This window comes from Silurus meridionalis, chromosome 14 (assembly GCF_014805685.1).
Source record: "Silurus meridionalis isolate SWU-2019-XX chromosome 14, ASM1480568v1, whole genome shotgun sequence".
Taxonomy (NCBI): domain Eukaryota; kingdom Metazoa; phylum Chordata; class Actinopteri; order Siluriformes; family Siluridae; genus Silurus; species Silurus meridionalis.
In genome coordinates, this window is record NC_060897.1 from 20,146,198 (window position 1) to 20,168,508 (window position 22,311).

Below are 22,311 nucleotides of genomic sequence, written 5' to 3' on the forward strand. Positions count from 1 at the left end.
GTGACATTAACTTTCATACACCAATAGTTACACTTAATAATCCATATCTCTCTCTCTCTCTCTCTCTCTCTCTCGGTCGAGTTAAACATGCTCCTGAGGCTCCAGTGACCACTGTTCCTGCCCCTCTCCCCTCCGTGGATCTTCACACTTCTGTGCAGCTTGGGACAGTCTCTCATCAACACCTTGGGTGGTTCCATGTAATTCCGGAGTAGAACGGGTGCTTTGAGGACGGATTGGACTGTAGTTGGTGTCGGCGGTCTGCTGCACTGACTCGGGAGTGCAGTTTGCTTCTGATCATCATCACTGTACCCCGCAACTTTGTATATCTGCTTCAAATGGACATTTGGTGCAACCCAGATGAGGATGGGTTCCCTCTTGAGTCTGGTTCCTCTCAAGGTTTCTTCCTTATGCCATCTCGGGGAGTTTTTCCTTGCCACAGCTGCTCATCAGGGACAAACTTACTTACAAAGAACATATTTACATTTAATCACCACATTATCTGTGTAAAGCTGCTTTGAGACAATGTTCATTGTTAAAAGCGCTATACAAATAAAAATGAATTGAATTGAATTGAATAGATGAAAAAGATTATATATATATAACAAGAAAATGAACTTGCTACACCGAGCGTAAATATAAACACATTCTAGGACGATACTGATAAGGTGGGATGTGTTTTATTCCTAATACACACACACTACATCATGCCAATGTTGAGCTCTTAATTGCTAAGGACCTAATTTTTTTGCCTATAACAGCAGTTCTGTCTGACGGTTTATAGCTGCTAAAACAATTGAAATCAGAAGCTGAACGATTCTGTAGATGCTTCAGCAAGATATTAATGATCTTAGTGGTCTTTGATCAGGTGAAAGGTGTCCACGTTGCCTTCAGCCCATGAGGTTTATGGAAAATGATCAACTTATTCTGCTTTTACATATATCAGTGATGTTAGGAAGCTGGGGTCAAAGCACAGGGTCAGCCAGGATACATAATACATTATAAAATAATCAGCCAAATGTCTTATTATTCTGACTGACTGATTAAACATAAGATCTATGTTTTATGATCTATCGAGATATCATTTGTTTTGTCAGTATCGCACAACCCTAATCGAGAGGTTGAAACTCGTACATCACCCCGGCGGATTCATCAGTGCATCTCATCTCTCTCTTTCTCTGCTACTATCTCCAGATCTTATTAAAAGTTGTAGTACATTTTTCATAACCTGAAATTCCCAATTTATTTACAATTTAATAGAATTCAGATAGCAATGTGATTTGCAAACCTGACCTCACTTGTTACCTTAGCAACGACCCTCAGACGCAAGCCAAACATCATCTACAACACTCGGCCTCAATGACATCATGATACACGATTCAGGAAATGAAAAGTTGTCGCCTCTGTGTCTGATTTAAAGGCTCTGCTAATTCCACGTTATCGTCTATGTTTAGCGTTTATAAACATCTTAAGACTCGAAAATTACATGTTTGTTATTTTGTTTTGACAGTTCTGTGCTTTAAAAACGTCGCCACCTGAAATGCTTTAGGAGCAGACATGCGCCATGTCATCTAGAAAAATGATTTTTTATTGTTTACATACTTAAAATAGTCTATACATTTCATTATTGATAGATAGATAGATAGATAGATAGATAGATAGATAGATAGATAATAAAGAAGACAAAGGACAGATCATGTATGTAGATCGATTGACAGAGAAAGTGATTGAGAGTGACACTGGGGTCAGAGAGCAGGATCAGCCCTGGAGCAGAGAGAGTTAAGGGCCTTGCTCAGGGGCCCTACGGTTTTCACACCAGATTAGTGTGTGTGTGTGTGTGTGTGTGGTCCCTTGGTATTGCTCTGAACGTAACGCCCATGAAATGCGTCATCTCGCTGACTGGCACGTGCTAAGTTCATTTCCTCTCTCTTGCGTCACGGCTCGTGACGAGCGAAAAAAGGGGGCGGGACGTGCGTGAAAATCCCGGAAGCGGAGGGCCGCCGAGTCTCGCGTCGTGGCTTTTATTTTGAAACGGACACGTAGCAGAGACTCGGATTTCAGTGTTTGGTCCTGGAGGCAGATCGGGAGCCTGCGATCAGTGACACATCGTCAGTTCCGAGCGGGTCGATGGCACCGCGAAACTGCTGACGGCGGGCTTTGATTTCGCTCTTTAGGGACGTCACAGAAAGGGAATCGGATCGTGTTTAGGAAAGTGTGGACGGAGAGGCTCGAAGTACGATGTCGGCTCCGGGTTACAGCAACGTGAACGCCAATATGCCGAATTACAGCGCGACGCAGAACGGCGGCGCTCCGGCCGCTGCAGCCGCCTATCACAACGGTACGGGGAGTGGAGGGGGGCATCGGGCTAACACTACCCAACACTAACACACACTGCCCAACACTAACAATGTTCAGCTCGGTTTCTATTCGTGTGTGTGTTTTATAATCGAACATTCGTCACAAAATACTATAAAATCCTACCAGCGAAAACAGGATCACGAAATCACCGCTCCCCGGTCCCTGTTAGCCCCGTTAGCTCCGCTAGCTGTGCTATTCCCCAGGCTAAGCTGTTGACGCGTTTGCTCCACTTCACCAAACGTGAATTCCTGAAACTTTTTCACGTTACACACTTGTACTTCATGGTGTAATACGTGGAGAATTGTTTTTCCTTCCCGAACGTTTTGTATACTCGTGTCACCCGAATGCTAGTCACATCATTCCACATTCTTTGCTAACCCCCGATCTTGCTAAGCTAATCCCCAATTCTATCAACCTGTTTAACTAGCGGACTTCCGGTTCAGAGTTGTGGCTTTTTTTACACCATAAAATATCGACAATTATACTTTTTTAATGACATGTTTAAGACATTTTCGGTAATTTTGAAACACTGAATATTAGCAATTCAGGTCCCGGAGGAGGATTTGCGCTCACCTGGATTACGTGTGTGTGTGTGTGTGTGTGTGTGTGTGAGTAAGAGCGATCTAATTTCTTCTTTCTCGTATTACTGTTGTTATTAATGTCCCCAAACAACAAATAATCTTTTCACGATTTCCTTACAATCCTTATATACGCCCTTTAATGACCTTTGGACCTGTTGAGTTGATGAAAAGGTCCAGAGGAACAGGTGCTTGTTATTAAGACTAATGACACCTTCACATGACAGAAAATTAAATGGGACCTTTTTTTTAAGACAAAAAAAGCCTGTAAATTCGTTACTTTCACTTATTCATTTTGCAAAAAAAACCAGATCTGATATGAATCATCCTGTACTCATGCGCTCTGCAGCCAATCAGATCCTTTTGATAAGGTGTTTGTCCCGCCCCCTCGTCCCCTTATCCAGAGCCGCTTACAGTTATCTCATTCATACAGCAGCAGAGATTTGATTAAGGGCCTTGCTTAGGGGCCCACAAGTGGCAGTTCAGTGTGGTGTATATAGCTGTGTAAAGTAATTTGCTTTGCTACTATATGGCCAGAAGTTTGTGCCCCCCCTTGGGCATTACACTATATATATATATATATATATATATATATATATATATATATATATATTAAAATACACTCCTTGACAAAAGAAGTTTAAAACACACAATTGTAAATGTGTTTTTTTTATGCTGTACCATACTGACGTTCCTGAGGTTGAACAAGCGCATTCCTACATCTATGCTCCAAAATGTAACAAAGGGGGGTCCCCCCCCTACGACACACATCCAGCCAGTACAGTTTATCAAACTAGATCCTCCTCAGTCTAATCCACCAACTGGTGCTCTGGTGTTGAACAACCACAATAGAACCACTACGGACCATATATTCGGTCAATGTTAAAAACATATTCACACTTTTGCTGCGTTTCTGTAGCACTGCAGCTCGGTCTATTGGCTCAGTTTGTAAATTAAGGCTCACAAATAGTTTATTAAAAAAAAATTGCTGTACCAAGTGTGCAGTACGGTTTAGTTGCCGATTTTATTTGTCACATGTACAGCACAGTAAAATACATTTTTTGCTCCCCCACATATCCCAGCTTGTATGACAGCTAGAATAAGGGTGCCCCATGTAACAGGGAAGGTTAAGGGTCATCTTGGCAGTGCTGGGGTTTGTAACTGTTGAGCTACTACATCTCCAGTTCAAACAGAACCAGAATGAAAGCACTTTTAGATGCTCTTGGTCTGTTTTGAATCGTATTCTTACCCGCCTAAAGAAAAACTAATTACTTAAAAAACAGCATTATAGTCTGAATGAGTTTATTCTCTAAGGGTTCAATTAATATTGGATTAGGCAAGTGTTGGGCCTAAAGTTGTTCTTCCAGATTGTGATTTAGGTTAACGAGCCACTGATATCTACAGCATGACATCGATGACTGGATAATAAACTGCCAACTCGGTGGATTTGATTATGAAAATCAGTGGGTCGCTCAATGTTACTGTGGTTAGCTAAGTGTTGAATCTATTCTGCTTTTCAGGAAATTGTTCAAAAGTATTTGTTATTTGTTTTAAGGGATGCAGATATTAATAATTTTTGGTAATCAGGTATTCTAACGATTAGTCTATCGAGTAATGGGATAAGAAGTACTTTTTTTTTCATTCAACAGCAATTCTAAATATACAAGAGAAAATAAGACAATATTGCAGTCTGTGAAAAATAAACCCATTTAGTGCATTTAATTGCCATATTACATCAAAATCCAGATACAAATGTATAAGTAAACATAAGATTTAATTTCAAATGACCTGATGCCGTCTCTGTTTGTTTATAAATGAGACCCCTGAGCGGCCCAGAATTTAACGGGAGGTGCGTCGGTAATATAAGTCCGTGGGGAAACGCAGTGTTCCGTGTGTAGTCGAATGGACTAAACGACGCACAAGTAATTTCCTCCGATTATTTTTTTGTATTCGAGTTACTCGAGGAATCATCTCAGCTAGTTTGTTTATTAGGGTGCTTGAGTTTTTATATCCTGTTTGACTTTTATTAATTGACTTTCCACAGGACCAGGTCAGACACACTCAGCCATGTATCCTGCCTCGAATTACTATACTGGGGTTCCTCAGCATGGTTACCCCACCGTGCCGCCTCAAAATACCCCTCCTGGAAAAGCTCCACCGACAAGCACCAACTACAGCACCAACTACTACCCCAACAGCCACCCACAGCCTGGGGCACCGGCCGTCACGGGATCGGCTTTTTACTCTGCTGCGCCAGCCCAGATCCCTGCCAGTACCAACCCCGCTGCTTCCGTAGCGCCTCAGTACCCGCCGCATTCCTACCAACAGCATTACGCTGTGTCTGCGAGTTACTACGGACAGAATTACACCACCACTACCCAGGGGCAGCAGAATCCCCCGCCAGCATCAAGTGGCGCTAACCTCGGGCCCCCGCTTTACCCCATCGTGTCTTACCCTTCGGCCCCTGGAATCAGCCAGTATGGAACGCTGCGCTCGACCCAGGCTGCTGCGGGAGCACCGCCTACCCGGAGCCCTTTGCAACCTCAACAGCAGTATTCTCAGGGCAACGGAGCCACGCCCACACCACCAGCTCAGCAGGGCTACGGTGCCCCACCCCTTCAACAAACAGCTGCCATTAATGGCCAATCAAATGCAGGTGAGATTCAAGACCAGCACACATTAAAGATGGTTTCATTGTCAGCATTTCCAAAAAGTGCACATCCTTTTGAATTTACTGCTGTTAGACCACATCAGTTTGCCAACATACCCATTAATTATATATATTTATTGCTCCGATTCATACAGCAGATGTATTCAACCCCATTAATGCTCAGATTACAAATGATGCATTGCTTGTTTTTCTGTGGTAAATTCTAAGTTGAAATCAGATCTGGACTTTGACTTGCCAACTGTAGAACATTCACCTACTGGTTTTTACTGCACTCCTGCACTGCCTTTGGCCCGTGCATTTGAAAGAGTAAAAGCTAAGTTTCACAAGCATTAGATTTTTTTTTTCCCGCCTTGTTTGTTTGGTTCGTGACTGACCGATCAGTTGCAATATTCCCCTCCCGATGTATTTTGCGCCACCTGTTCTACCTTAACTTTTGACCAGAAACCCAAGTTCTGAAAGTCAAATGAAACTGGTCCCACCTTATTTTTTTCATTGGGGATGTTGGTAATTGAGGTACTGCCTGGCTTGAGTTTGTGCCACACACCAAGCTTGGAACTTGTCTCAATCATATAATCATACCAGTAAATTTATCTTAACTAGGCCACTCTTAGGAATTTGAAATAAATTTAGAAGTCTAAAGCCTAAGTTGTGAAACTCCATTATCTTATCTTTAACTTCCTTGGAACGATCCTTGACCTTCGTTTTCGCTCGTTTCCTTCAGACTGACTGACTTTTCTTTATAAAACAGGAGATGTAATATTTCAGCGGTGAATGCTAATTATTCGGGGTGAATACTAAAGCAATCGGCACTCGTCAGTTTTCGGTTTGAAACAGTGGCCCACTGAAAAATAGTTTTTAATTGAATTTGCATTTAAATGTTACCATATTTTGCATTGCATCCCAGGCCAGCAGCACTACAATCAATCTGCTCCACCTCCTACGGGCCCCCGTTATGCAACAGAGGGTGGCGACGGACATCGCCTGCCGTCGGGGACCTCGTCCACGTCCGCCCAGTCGTCCCCAGGACGCCAGTCGGGTAAGAACAGACCTTCATCCCACTGTCTACTCGTCTACCTTTTTAGTTTCTTCAAAAGGCTTCAGTGCTTCACAGTTCAGGCTGCGAATAATTGACTTCTAATCAGTTGGGATGGTTTACAATTTTTTTGTTGTATTTGACTCCGGGTTTGTACTGGTGGTCTATCGGGTATCAAACAATGCCTATTTAACGTTATTCAGCATTTGATTTGATTTTATTTATTTTGGCAAGTTCTATTGTTTTCTCTTGTATCACTATATAACATGCCGATCCCATTTTTAAGCAACATGTCTAGTGGACTTGTGTATATTCTCCTTAAAATCCAATTAGCGAAACCATGACCCACTATTATGAAACATCAGAAAACATGAATCGTGCTAAAATGTCAGTTCCAACGATCTTAACATCTGTGAACGCCGAGTGATGATACATTAATAATACTACAGATAGGTTTTTGTCTCTTTGACACTCCATTAAAGTAAATCCGATTAGTCGATGACCTTTGACCGAGCGTTTTCTCTCTCCGCTCTCGTTCTCACCCGTAAACGGTGCAGCACTGAAGTTTCGCTCCACTCGTAGCCGCTTCTGTTTTGTCCGTTTTCCTCGTCTCCATTTCTCGTGTGTGTCGCTCAGCGCAGCCATTTCTCATCATCTCTTTCTGTCTCCGAGTCATGTTTGTTGTTGTGGGGAAACCCGGCGGGTTCAGAGTCGTGCACTTTGCCAGCCCCGTTCTTCAGACGCCCGCTCAAGACGCATCCTCATGTCTCGCTTTTCCTCGTCCCCCTGCCTTCCTCATCCTCCTCCGGCTTCGGCCGAGCCGTAGTTCTATTGCCGAGGGTCCTGTTTGTGTCCTTCTCCCATTAGATTTTTCATGCCTCATTCAGAGCAGTGGTTCTCATGTCTCATTCCTGGATCAGATCTCGGTTTCGTTCCGATCGTCCACGGTAAGGCCAAAAATATGTGGACGCCGATCGTTTGCGCAGCTTTTCACAAAGCGTGTTTTAAAGGTTTTTTTCGGGCAAACCGAACTGCAAACTACAACACCACCGGAATACCGGAATTCTTCCACAGAACACACTATGATTATTTCTCTAAGACATACTACTACAGGAAACAAGGAGATCTGTGTGGTTAAAACAGACAAAACTAAAAACCCCGTTCCCTATGATTGTGATTTCATTATAACACTCCAGGAGAAGGATTGAGAACCTCTGTGTGTGTGTGTGTGTGTGTGTGTGTGTGTGTGTGTGTGTGTGTGTGTGTGTGTGTGTGTGTGTGTGTGTGTACATTGACATCGCATCTCAGTCTTCAATCGATCAGTGTTCCACCCCCCCACCCCCCCATCACTATTCTCTTTTATACTTCTCTTTTTCTTTTTATGTTTTATTTAATTTGTCACACTGTTACAGTCTTTTGTCTTGGCATTCTCTCTCTCTCATTTACTCTTCTCTTATCTGTTCCTCCTCTGTTTTATTTTCCTCTTTCGTTCTTCTGTTTCTTCCCCACCGTCGTGCCTCTTAATGTTTCTTACACATTTTTTGCGTCTTGTTTCCCTTTTTTATTCAATCCTTTCTCTCTCTCTTTTAATTCTCTTTTGTCTTTCATTTTATTTTACTTTCTTTCTCTTGTTCCCTCTTTCCTTTGTCCTCTACCTCTGTCTCTTTTCCCCCTCACTTTCTCTTTTCTTTGATTCCTCTCTCCTCTTTTGTCAAGTTTTCCTGCCTCCCCACACTTTCCCTTTCTTGTCCTCTTCCTACCTCCTCACTCTTTCACAACCCCTTGTCTCTGACAAGACCCCCCTCCACCCCCCTGACCCCAATCTTCTCCTGCCCTGTCTCTCTGATGATTGGCTGTGCTGTATTTCAGGGCTGCTGATTGGTGGATATGGGGGCAATAGAGCTGCTAGTTCCTCCTCAGGGTTGCCAGGTGACCACTCCTCATCCAGTTCGGACCACGAGGACGAGGATGAGGAGGATGAGGAAGCAGGTCGGCTTTCGCTTTTCTTTCTCCTCACGACCGTATCGTCCTCCCATCTTTCCCGTGTAATCCAAAAAACCCCCAACCAGCCCCCAAGTTCACCCGATTCCCTTCGTCCAATCACGCGCAGGCACTTCGCGTATACAATAGTGCACATTTCAACAGAAGGAATGTACCATACGCCAACACTGTGTTTTAACCTCAAAAATAATGAAAGTCTTCGCCAAAATCTTTTGTGTAAATTAGCAGATGTGGGTTAGGATCTGTAACCTAATAGACACACTACACTAAACACTATACCATATATATATATATATATATATATATATATAGTACTGCCAATTTATTCGGAATGAGAAACGAATAGAAGGTACGACCCGGAGTTGCTAAACAGCATGGATTCCACACGGCATTTGAATCGTTCCTTTGAGATTCTGCTCCATGTCGGCACGGTTGCATCACATCTGCTGCTGCGTTTATCTAAAGCCGTTTGCAACGACGACCAAAGCCTAACCGACTCTGCTTGGATGTCGAATTTACAGCCTTCCAATTAGTATCCCGCCGCAGATACGTCTGCTGTATACGTTCTCTGACCGCAGGGGTGTCCAATCTTTTCCACTAAGGGCCAATCAATTAAAGGCCACGTCACTGTCATTGAAAATGAAGATCATTAGATTATAAATAGGTAGAATTTGGTGTGGAATGAAAACCTGCACCCACACCGGCCCTTTGTGGAAAAGATTCAGGATTTTACTATTGTTTGTGCGGTTTTGGTGCGCCGGTACCTGCTGTAGCCTCAGAACCATGTTTGTGGCAGACAGAAACAGGGCCTGATGTGGCTTTCTGCTGATGTAGCCCTCTGCCTCAGTTTTAAAATGGTTTTCTTCTCACTATCTTTATAAAGTGTATTTATTAGCCATTTTTCAGATGTTTTTTGTACCATGACACGGAGTCTAAACAATTTCTGGAATCCGCAAACCGGCAATTTCTGGCATCAACAGTCAATGATTTGAGAATTGTTCTGACAAGAACATCAACTAAAGCTTTTGACTTGTATCTGTATATCTTGCACAGTTGAAGAATAAATCGATAACTGCATGAGTGTGTGCAGCTGCTACTAATAAAGTAGATAGTGAACTAAATATACTATATATATACACACGACTTGTTACAAACTGTGCGTAACAAGTCGTCCAAGGCATGAGAGCATTTTATATTAAACGCAACAAAGAAGACTGTAACCTGCAAGTTATTGCAAAGCGGAGCTTGTGTGGGACGGAAGCACACGCAAAGAAAACACACCGGTGTCACGGATGAAGACGGATCACCAGCACGGTGAGTAAAAACTGTATAATCCTCGTCATGTGAAAATGGTACAGTTTAATGCTGTTGTGTAAACTGTTTATAACTTCGTGAAAGTCAGCAAATAACAGCAGCAGTGAACAATTAGATTCTTTAGTCGTTGTTTTTTTTTTTTTTTTTTCAATTTTCCGCATTTTTACACCAAATAAATTTTTCCTTTCTTTTAAAACCCGTTTGCTCGCGGCGTTTCTCCGTTTTCAAACGTGATTGACTGCGGCTTTACTACGTGTTTATTTAATTGATGCATAAATCATGTAATTATTATACAAAATTTAATGAATGCATTATTCTAGATGCTGATATCATTACAGCTGAACAAAATGTCTGTTTTGATCATTTCTGTTAAAAAAAAAAACTTGTATTTTATATTGGTAATTTTTAAGCACGTTTGTCAACTTGCCATCTGCAATAATCAAATACAATACAAAAATATTGATTTTTACACCTTGCATACTCATTGTTTTTTTTTTTTTGTTTACAGAAAGAAACAACCCATCATGAGTGAATTTGTTCAAAGGGGAAATCCCCCCATACGCTCCTCAACAAGCAGCCACTGAAACGTTCTCATGTCAAAATCAATATGTGGCTTTTGCATTTTATTATTATTTTTTATCAAAGTACACTTTAATACATTTCCTGAATTAGGGTTTTATATTGTTATGAGCTAAACATTGACTAAAATGTAAAAAAAAAAAAAATAAAAGCAAAAGGACAGAATCTTTCCACAGGAACTTCATTTGGGAAATATTCCAAGTCGGGAATTTATAGAAATGTATCGGAATTAATCAGAAATGTTGGGAAATGTATATAAACTGTATCATATACATAAGTAAAAATGACATTTTGGACTTTGATTTATTGGTTGTAGTTTTGTTGCACAATAGCGTCTACACAACACAAGGACGTTTTAAACATGAATGTTGGTAATATTTGTGTAATTTACTCGGAACACTCGCCAAGATGGACATTTTTTTTATATTAGTTTGTGCGCAGGATTCAAGAAACGGTGTGTGTGTTGTGTTCTGGAGGAAGGCGCAGTGCATGTAGGGGGCATGGCCTCAGGAAACCTGCAGAAGGTGTGCAGTATGTATGTGATTGATTGTAGAAATTCAACTGAAATTGCATTAAACCTGCAATTTTGTAAATTCCCAGTTTATTCCTGCTAATTCCCACAAAGTTTCCAGTCTTGAAAATTCTTGGAATTTTGCAACCCTTTATACAATACACTGTCCTGTAAACTCTGCAGTAGAACGTTCAGATCTTGTATTATACTAGTATGATTTCTAGAGCTATCAGTCCTTCATTGCTTAAAGTAACAGTTACATAACATTTTATAATTTGTTCATAGTTTGAGGAAAAGGTTTTAGAGACGAGACCCTGCCATTACTTGCTACCTCACATATTTAAACCTTAACCCAGAGGCACACGCACGGTCCAAGTCCTTGAGGACGGTATGTTTTGGAGATTTATTAATCGTAATCGTAGACTTGGGATCTTTTTGTGCAAGTGTTTAGACTTTGTAAGGAGCAAAAAAGAACCAAACGTCCTCACAGCGCTTTTGTTTGAAAATATCCCCGAGCCAAAATATCTTCTTTTGTTTACTGAGGGTGAGGTTACGAAAAGGTCAGGTGCACTCGCTTAGTTCATCGCAAAACATAGTAGCCGTGTACCATTAAGCGAGCTCTAAATATGTTTGCGTCATTATGTGAAAATATACCTTTAGTCCTCGAGGCTTTCTAGTCCCAGTGTTGCTCTTTAGACACACACTATGTATTTAAAAATAGGCTGTGCGAATATTACTTCTGGTTAGGTGCGTGTGTGTCTTTTGGGGGCTCTGTACTAGTGTGGCGAAGTCGGAGTGTGTCAAGAGGTTAGCTCTTGTTAATGAGCATCCCTGAGTTGTGCGTTCGTGTGTTGCTCTTGGGATGCGAGAGGAGGGGATGCGTGTCTAAACCTGCGTCTCATTGTCACGCTGCTGGCTTTGTTAGCTAATGCACTGTGTGTGTGCGAGGCCGGGAGATGGAAAGAAACGGGGACCGGTCGACACGTTAACTGGGTTTGGTGAGTTTTTGTTGCGATTAATGGTCGGTCTAATACAATGCTGACTTGCCTGTCAGTTCAGTTTCATTGAAACAATCCCATAGCGCGCTTTCAATAATTTAGTAAGGTTTCTAAAATTTGTTTATCGTAACAAATCTGAATGCGTGTTTAATGAATCTCGTGCAACAATGCCACTGATAAATGAATTCGTTTTAACATAATATTAATGAGGAATTCGACCCAAGGAAGCTTTAAAACTCATTTATATCGAGCCTAAACTTAACAACGATGTGGTGCGGTTTGAGTCGAACGTTTGGATACGATTGTTTGAATGTATAGCAGGCAGAAGATTGCATATAGGGTATTGATCCAATACAGAAAGAGCAAAATTCCAGGAATTTTCATGACTGGAAACCTTCCATGGGAATAACTGGGGATTTGCAATATTGCAGTTTTGCCTACAATGGCAACTTTGATGTAGTTGAAAGAAATAAATCTTGCAGGATAATTTCGGTTAAAACTACCAGATTAAAATTGAGATTGAGTTTCTACCCTGACCATTCAATCACATGCACACAGCACACTTATGCAGGGTTACTGAGGCCACGCCCCCTACACACACCGTAACATGACGCACATCATTTCTTGAAATCTGCACACACAATATTGTCCAAAAATATCTATCATGGCAAGTATTCACATAAATGTTATCAAATCATATATAATAACCTTAAATGATGCAGTTCATAAAATTGGCTTAAAGTTTCTAACTTGTAATATTTTCCAAAATTCCCCAGATGAAGTTTCCATAGAAAGGAACATTTTTCCACCCCGTACCAACCCTACTAGTCTGTGGCACGTTTCACGGTTAATCGAAGGAGAATAGACTTGAAGCGGTGCTCTGCGAAAATACCAAGAGATCATCTACATACAATAAAGCTCCTATAATCTAAAGCATCTGAAAATGCTAGCTCAGTGGTTAAGGTGCTTGGTTACTGATCGGAAGGTCTGGGGTTCAAGCTGTCACTCTTGTCTGACCCTGCGCTCCGAGCCCACGAGCTGGTATATGCGAAGAAAGATTTTCATTGTGCTCTAACGTATATGTCACCAAATCAATGCTATTCTATTCTATTGTGTTCTACAGTAAATAAATATGCTGTGCATAACCTGGCAGAGCTTTGCGGTTTTTTTTATATGGGCAAGAGGAAGTGTGGTGTGGTGTTCATCCTGTACAGGATGAGTGGGTGTAGGTTAAGGGGGTGGGTTGAGTCCAAATGAGACGCATGCCATGTGTTGATTGCTGGACACTTTGCCTATTTGGTTGTTGTGTTCTCCCACAGGTGCAGACAGCTCCTCCACCACCACAGGGAGCGTATCTCCAGTTCCCAACTGCTATGAGTCCCTGGAAGGAGGAGGCTACTCAGGTACACCTTGAATTCGATGACATTTATGCAGGAAGTTTGCGAGTGGGCTGTGGGTGTCTTGGGGGAAAATGGTAAAGATTGAAGAAATTTATTTATTTATTTTTAATTTTTAAAGGCCCTCCTGGTCCTGCTGCTGCTCCTCCTGCTGCTGTTCCTCCTACTGAACCCCCCAAACAAGCCCCACCCTTTGGCTACAACTATCCAACCATGCAGCCAGGTTACCAACAAGGCCCTGCCCCCCGACCGGAGCCCATCCCTTCGCAGGGAGCATATAATCAACCGGGATTTCAGCCATATTCACAGGTCATTGTGACTACAGTTGCTACATTGGTGTCTATGTAGAATGTGAGCTTTGACAGTCATGTGTGTGTGCAGCCATTCCCCAGTCTGAACCAGCTCTCTACAGCACTGGGTGGACTGAGTGGCGTTCCTGAGCTGGAGGTCGAGGCACTGCGCCCCGTTAACCTGCTGCAGGAGAGAAACATGCTCCCCCCGACACACCTCGTCCCACCCGAACCCAAGCTCAGCAGCGACCTGCGTAAGGTCAACTGCAGCCCAGAGTAAGCAAATGAATCAGGAATTTATAACAATATGAACCTAAAACATAAATGAAACCTGGCTTTGAACATGGCCATAGAAGCCGGTGTGGCGTGATGAAGATAAATCCAGTGGTTACAATAAAATAATTAAATCAATTAGAACTTTTAGACAAGCGCACGTTATTTACTTTCACTAGATGGAGAAAAAAAAGGTTTCCGACAATAAAGTTGAACTTATCATTAAACTCTCGCTCTTTCTTTCTTTTTTTTTTATCCCCTGTCGTTTTTCTCTATCAGTACATTTCGCTGCACTCTGACCAGCATTCCTCAGACTCAGGCCATGCTCAATAAAGCTCGTCTGCCACTTGGACTCCTGCTGCACCCTTTCAGAGATTTGACGGTACGAAAAACTGGCTTTCGTTTCTTTTCTTTTTTTTTTAAGAGAAAATTTTTACTTTACTATATTTGAATGGGGACAGGGCATGGAATTGAGTGAACAGGGAGGAAGGGCCTTGATTAGATCAGGTAGGTGTGACTGGGTGGGATGGCCCTTAGTGGCTTTGAGTAGTGCCATGCTCACATGAGTTTGGATGGGGCAGGTGGGTATGGGTTTGGATGGGGCAGAGGGCATTGGTTTTAGTGGGGCAAGTGGGTGTGTCTTTGATGGAAACAGGCCAGCATGGGTTTATAATACACCAAAGTACAAACAAGAAATTAGCTTTACTTGTCTCTCAACTCGCCCCTCTTTTTTCCCCTCACTACAGCAGTTACCAGTCATCACGTCCAACACTATCGTCCGCTGTCGGACGTGTCGGACGTACATCAACCCGTTCGTGTCGTTTCTGGATCAGCGTCGGTGGAAATGCAACCTCTGCTACCGTGTGAATGATGGTAAGATAATCGACTGCGGCGAGTACAAACGGAAGGACGAGCGACCTGGTTCGACATCAGGAGCATAACCGAGTGAGTCCGTGCATGCAGATTTGATGATTTGGTGCTTATTTGTTTTTCCTCTCTGTCTTTCAGTTCCTGATGAGTTCATGTATAACCCAGTCACACGCTCCTATGGCGAACCACACAAGAGACCAGAGGTGCAGAACGCCACTGTCGAGTTCATCGCCTCTTCAGACTACATGGTGTGTGTGATTATGCTTTTTGGATGAGAGAAGCAGGATGTATATTTGCATCTCTTTTCAGTTTCCTAAGGTTACAGATGTTGTTGCATACTAGTGGTCTTGACACAATTCCACTATCTGTTTAGTGCTACAAATATCCCCGACTTTATCGGTCTTCAAATGTAAATTAACACCAGTTTTTGCCCTTAAGACATTCACCATGTATAGGGCTGTTTTAAAATCTCATGTGACTTTTTTCATCTCAATCCTAATCCACAACTTTGCTCATCCTATTTGTATCTGTATACTTTGTATTGCTTCTCACTCCGTCACTCTCCGTCCCCAGCTGCGACCTCCTCAACCTGCCGTGTATCTGTTTGTATTGGACGTGTCCCATAATGCCGTGGAGACGGGCTACCTGAGCGTGCTGTGTCAGTCGCTACTGGACAATTTGGAGAAGTGAGCCGCGTTATTATTATCAGCATCGTGGATTGTGTTTGGTCTTTAAGAAATGGCGAAACAGCTTGGAATTAAACGCTATAAAAACTCTTTCTCAGGCTGCCAGGCGATTCTCGCACTCGCATCGGATTCCTGACGTTCGACAGCACAATTCACTTTTACAACTTGCAGGAGGGGCTCTCGCAGCCGCAGATGCTGGTGGTATCCGATATTGATGGTAAAACAAAAATTTCTCCCTTTTATACACATGTACCCCGAGCAGGCATAACGTTATGAGCGGTGAAGTGAAGAACACTGATGATCACTTCATTGTGGTACCTGTTAGTGGGTGGGATTTATTAGTCAGCAAGTCAACATTTTGTCCTCAAAGCAGTAAAAAGGGGTGAGCGTAAGGATTTGAGCGAGTTGGAACAAGGGCCAAATTGTAACGTCTAGACGACTGGATCAGAGCGTCTCCAAAACTCCAACACAATATTAGGCAGGTGGTCATAATGTTATGCCTGATGGGTGTATAAAACTAGACGACTGATCTGATCTTTATCAATACTTTACTGAGCTATTAGAGGTCAGACGGGGTGCATTTTATGACTGCGATTGGTTTGTAATATTTTTTTTATTGATATTTTTTTTTACTAAATGAATAATTTTTTCAAAAACACTTTTCATAGATGTGTTCACTCCGACTCCTGACAATCTGCTGGTGAATCTGAAAGAAAGCCAGGAGGTACAAGTTTCTTTTTTCGTTGTCTAGCTCTGTGTGTGTGTGTGCGTGCATCACGCACCTGTTTGTTTCATGTGGTTAGTAACGGTTTATGCGTGTTTACGATCTGCATACGAATTACCTATTGTTATTTTTATGCATCGCTGTGTTTATCTCGCTCCAACACTATCGTGTGTGTGTGTGTGTGTGTGTGTGTGTGTGTGTGTGTGTGTGTGTGTGTGTGTGTGTGTGTGTGTGTGTGTGTAGCTGGTGAAAGACTTGTTGAACTCGCTGCCCAAGATGTTCACACACACGCGGGAGACCCACAGTGCCCTGGGGCCGGCGTTGCAAGCGGCATATAAACTAATGACGCCCACCGGGGGGCGAGTGTCTGTGTTCCAGACACAGTTGCCAACCATCGGAGTGGGACTGCTGCAGTCACGAGAGGACCCCAACCAGAGATCCAGCACCAAGGTCTGCTGGTGTCATTAGATTTACAGTAAAAAACTGCCCCTGCCTGTGATACACTGTACTGACACGTGTGCCTTACGTACAGGGCGTACAGCACCTGGGTCCTGCAACAGATTTCTACAAGAAGCTGGCTCTGGACTGTTCGGGTCAGCAGATCGGGGTCGACCTGTTCCTTTTGAGCTCTCAGTATGCGGATCTGGCTTCATTAGGTACACGTGCAGTAATACTCATCCTTATGATGTGCATAATAATTATATGAATACAGAAATTTTGCATTACTAATACTCTCTTCTTTTTTTTTTTTTTTAAGCCTGCATGTCAAAGTTTTCGGCCGGCAGCATTTTTTACTACCCGGCCTTCCACCACGTCCACACCCCGGCTCTGAGGGCGAAGCTGCAGAAAGACCTGCAGCGCTACCTCACCCGAAAGATTGGTTTCGAGGCTGTGATGAGGATCAGGTGCACCAAAGGTACGGGTTTCACCACGGCACCGTGTAATTCGTAGCGGAGATTGAAGTAACCAGTCAGACCTGCTCTCATCGATCACTTATTTAAGAAGCCGCACAACCTGTTTTAGATATTTGTGTCACTGGGACAAAGCGTCTGTTGTGATGTGAAAACTCCTTCGCCCAACCCTGGATATACGGAACTACATTCTTTATCCAAAATCTTAAACAAAAAATAATAATTCCACCGCATATCATTAGACAATAGGATAAATCGCAACATTACTATATTTAGCATGACTCAGGAAATCCGTGTTCATCCATTCTGCCAAACCAGTGCAACGTGCCCGGCCACTGCTTATTATGGAATGTTCACGTGTCAATTTAGTCCCTGAAATTCGAGCATTATGTAGAGCGTCTATTAGACTTGAAACGTCCATCTGTAGTGAATAATAGAGTAAAAACTCTTTCAAACCGAATCGATTTTGTCTCATTTTACCCCAACAGGAATGTCAATCCACACCTTCCACGGCAACTTCTTTGTGCGCTCCACCGACCTGCTGTCTTTGGCTAACGTGAACCCGGACTCGGGCTTCGCTGTCCAAGTGTCTGTAGACGAGAACTTAGCCGACACTTCGCTAGCGTGTTTCCAGGCTGCCCTTCTCTACACGTCCAGTAAAGGTATAGTTTGAATACGTGTGCAGGAATCCTACACATTTTCCATTTTAAAATTCCATACTTTTCCTGACTCAAACATGCAGACTCGTGTTACGAGTTAGAATCTCTTATGTGATCTATTATGTTACCAAATAATTGTTGGAGGGATGTAGCATGCAAATAATTCCATTTTTTTTATGATAGAAATAGTTATTGACACTGATTTGTTAGCAATGAATAGTCATTTGGTAGTTAGCTATAACAATTCCGTGCTTAAATAGATGTGCATTGAATAAAAATACAAATGGAGTAGCTGAAGTACATCGTGTTCTGATTGGTCGGTGTGTGTGCGATTGACAGGCAAGCGGCGAATCAGAGTTCACACCCTGTGTCTGCCTGTGGTGAACCAGCTCAGCGATGTGTTTGCAGGAGCTGATGTCCAAGCCATCACCTGCCTGCTCGCCAACATGGGTACACACACACACACGCTGCATGTTTTTCCCTGCCGTGTATTTATTTTTGATACATACATTTCTCACTGAAAACTTCTGTCTCTCTCGTCTATGCAGCTATAGACCGCTCTCTCTCCTGCAGCGTTTCGGATGCCCGGGACGCCCTGGTGAACGCGGTTGTGGACTCGTTAGAGTCGTATCGCTCCAATATCTCCAACGTGCAGCAGACTGGTGTGACTGCCCCCTTGTGCCTGCGCCTCTTTCCTCTCTACACACTCGCTCTGCTCAAACAGGTGCAATCACAAGCATTGCATTGCAGCCGGAACTTATTTATTTGTAATAATCGCAGAGAGGCTCTGGGGTACACTAGCACTCTTCACATAGAATTAGAGTTTAGTTTTGAGGTACACTGTTAAAGCTGTTGTATGGGATTTTTAATGGCCGATGTCGATATTAAGAAAGCAATTTGGCCGGTATAATACGTGAGTAAATGAGAGCCATTCGTGAAAGTAAATGAACCCTTATTGATAATTAAAATATTCCAAAATATCGTCCGATATATCGGCTACAGCAATGTATCGATCAACCACTAGTTCATAGCATCTTAATTCCCATTTCTCATTGTTCAGATTAACCATCATTTATGACGGATGATATAAAGTGTCCAACTTTGTTCCGAGCAGAAAGCGTTGCGGACGGGGACAAGCACGCGGCTGGACGAGCGCGTGTTCGCGATGTGCGAGTTCAAGAGTCAGCCGCTGAAACAGATCATGCGCACGATCCACTCCGACCTCTACCGCATTGACAACCTCAACGAACAGGTAACGCACGCACCATTTGCACACACTAAACTATACATCAATCCAGTGGTTCTTAATGTGTGGGGCACACCCCTCTAGTGGTGAATAAAGGCATGACAGGTGAATGGCAGGATTTTTATTATTCTTATTACTTATTATATAGATTATTTATTAAGAATAAATACCCTCGAAGCAAACACAATTAAACAAGTGAATTAAAACATCAGATAGGGTACCTTTTTAGTTTACTTTTGATGTTATTGATTTAGAACTTGATATTTCAACTTTTTTTTTATTTTTTATTTCATTACCTTTTTGGGGTGATGGAGGACAGGTGGGGCTTAAAAATCCACCCCTCCAAAGAAATGTTTGAGAATCACTGCATTAATCTAATCAGTATTCACTGTCTTGCAAGAAGTAGCAAGTATCTTGGATTATTTGTTACCTGGGTCAGGTTATGTCATTCATTTGCAACGAGCAGATCAAATTTATAAACCTTACCGTAAATATTTAAGGTATGATATAAAAATGTATAGAATAGTCGTCGACTGTAGTCAAGGATCTAGCTCCTGCTTTTAGTTTAGTGTTTTTTTTTTTTTTAATCCCTGTAGTTGATTCTGTGCCTTTGTGTTTGATGTAGGGGGCGCTGCAACTGAATGAGCGGGTGATTCCTCAGCCTCCACTGCTGCAGCTGTCAGCTGAGAAGCTCACCAGAGAGGGGGCTTTCCTCTTGGACTGTGGCAGCGTTAGTGCATATCTATACACACAACTTTCTGCTCCAACATGATTCTGTAGAACTACACTATTGTATTAATCCACAAAACTCAAATCCATACACATCTACACCCTTTTCTATAAATACCAAATTCTGCATAACCCAAATTATTCCACATGACACACACCTTCAGCACGACCCATAAGACCCGTACCCTTTTCTCAACAGGTTCACACTGATAAAATGCATCACCTTTTAAATTCACTTTGAGAATGAATGAAACAATATATTTGCTCTTTAATGCTGAATCTTTGACCCTTTTGTCCTGTAGTCGATGTACCTGTGGTTGGGGAGGAGCTGTAATGAGGCGTTTATACGAGACGTCCTGGGCTGCACAGACTACACATCCGTGCCCGTCAGCATGGTGAGGGTTTTAATCGTGTTTTCATTCGGTGCTAGAAACAGAAAGATGAACCCATTTATATATAGACCGTTTTTAAAAATCTTGAAAAGGAACTGACGGGATGTACATACGTGTGTGTGTGTGTTTGTGTTTGGGAACAGGTCGAACTTCCAGAGTTAGAGACACCGGCTTCGGAGAGAACCAGAGCTTTTGTGTCCTGGCTTCAGGAGTCCAGAGGATTTTCTGCCGCCTTCTATGTCCTTAAGTACGCCTGCTACTCGTGTTTTTATTTATTGTTTTGGTCAGTAGCATTAGAGTGCATTTTATTTGCTCTCTATGGCAAGGTGAAAGGTTTTTTTACCACTTTTGTTCAGGTGGAATTCCTTCCACGGATTGCTATATTATTGTTGGGAGTCAAACTTGATCCATCCTTTCTGTTCATGATTTTTAATATGCCTACCTGTCTTCCTTTCTCTCTCTCTCTCTCTCTCTCTCTCACTCTCTCTAGGGACGACCCTTCAGCAAAGAGCAGTTTCTTCCAGCACCTGATCGAAGACCGTTCCGAATCCGCCTTCTCCTACTACGAGTTCTTGCTCCACATCCAGCAGCAGCTGTCTAAATAGAACCTTAGCCTGGTCTTGACAATATCATGGATCCTGTCGGGCAGGACGCCGCCCCCATCGTCAGGCCACACACAACACCCCACCCACCACCCACTGGCCAGTCACAGCCTGTGGTGCCTCATAGGGGGTGGGGCTAAAGATCATTGCGGGAAATCAAACCGAGCAGCAACGCGAACATAGCGCCAAACTGTAAACGAGAAAAAGACGCTCTACCCTTTATACACACACTTAACCGAATCTTCTCTCCTCCCCTGAAGAAATGTTTCACCGCCTTTATATCACATGCGCTGTGTGCGTCTCTTTCTTTTCTCTCTTCTGCTCTCCTTTTTTTTTTTTTTTTTTTTGACAACTTCCCTTCCTGTGCGCTCGGGGAACCCTGTGATTTACGTTCTGTAGCTGTTAACATCGCCATTTCCTTTTCTCATCGCTTTAACACTGCCTTTCCTTAAACCCCTGCACCCCCTTGATAACACCTGATAATCAGATGTTATCGTTTCCTTCACTGACAAATATATATTTAGTTTCTCCCTCTTTCCTCTCACCGTATTATTTCGTTCGTTCGCGTCCCCTCATTACGTTTTTAATCACGAGTGTGCGGGTGTAGTTTTCAACACCGAGCACTAGTCGATCTTTATCCCATCTCTGGCAGCAAGAGGTGAAGCGATGGCATGTCCCCCCTCCACAAACACAAACACACAAATACACACACACACACACCTGTGAGAGGCCCGGATCTGTGCCGTTTCCGAAGCCGAGATCATCCTTCTCTCTTGTTTTCTTGGGGAACCATACGGTAACGCCTCGCTCTCCACTTTATAACTCTGGAGAAAAAGAATATTTTATGTGCGATAATTTATGATGAGCTTATTGAATAAAATGAAAGCCTATTCCTCCTCGTCTCCGGTGTCACCTTTCATCGAGTTTATGTACGAACAGAAACAGGTGAAATTCAGGAACGTTTCATTTCAAGGTTCTAGGACTTTTAAAACGGCTTCCAATTAAGCCCCAAACAAGCCATTATGCTTTTTACATGTAGTTAGAAAGCGAATACAAGAAGATTATATGGTCATGATTTTTCATTTTTACCTGCAAAGACTAGAACAAGTAAAGTTCTAACAAAGAAAGAGGAAAAAAAGATGATTTTACCACAGAAACCTCACCATATGGCACCAAATGAGTTAGCTTCATGCTACCACAAGAACCAATTACCTCCCGCGCGCTTCCTATTGGCTCGTCAGACCGAAGCCCGCGAATTTGGCCGGTCAGTGAAAAGTGAAAGTAAAAGCTACCGGAAATGAGCGCTCCATTAACATCCGGCGTCCTTTCCCTTTCAGTCCACACACATTTAATTCGCAGTTTTACTTAAAATACTAGTTTTAAAATAATTATTTTATAATTAATATTTATAAATGCTCATTAGTTGGCACTTAATTAAATTCAAGTCAACTGCTTTAGTGAAACATATCACGGCTCTTCGCTTTTTTTCTTA

General features: G+C 42.6%; 1 protein-coding gene across 2 annotated transcripts; it reads left to right on the plus strand.

The window, feature by feature from the left end:
- The first annotated feature begins 1,982 nt into the window (after nt 1-1,982).
- On the plus strand, nt 1,983-21,712 carry sec24b (SEC24 homolog B, COPII coat complex component). Of its 2 annotated transcripts, XM_046865927.1 has the most exons (24): nt 1,983-2,335; nt 4,978-5,589; nt 6,509-6,640; nt 8,507-8,626; nt 13,360-13,443; nt 13,559-13,746; nt 13,819-14,003; nt 14,280-14,382; nt 14,747-14,873; nt 15,009-15,118; nt 15,444-15,556; nt 15,655-15,773; nt 16,225-16,280; nt 16,524-16,730; nt 16,813-16,936; nt 17,038-17,196; nt 17,680-17,853; nt 18,190-18,300; nt 18,399-18,574; nt 18,965-19,102; nt 19,722-19,826; nt 20,128-20,220; nt 20,361-20,464; nt 20,708-21,712. In XM_046865927.1, exons 1-24 carry the CDS (start codon nt 2,236-2,238, stop codon nt 20,820-20,822), a joined length of 3,555 nt encoding a protein of 1,184 aa, XP_046721883.1. In that variant the 5' UTR covers nt 1,983-2,235; the 3' UTR covers nt 20,823-21,712. The 2 variants fall into 2 exon arrangements, with proteins under 2 accessions (XP_046721883.1, XP_046721884.1); XM_046865928.1 differs by lacking the exon at nt 8,507-8,626 and having other exon boundaries at nt 1,986-2,335.
- Nucleotides 21,713-22,311: the final 599 nt, after the last annotated feature.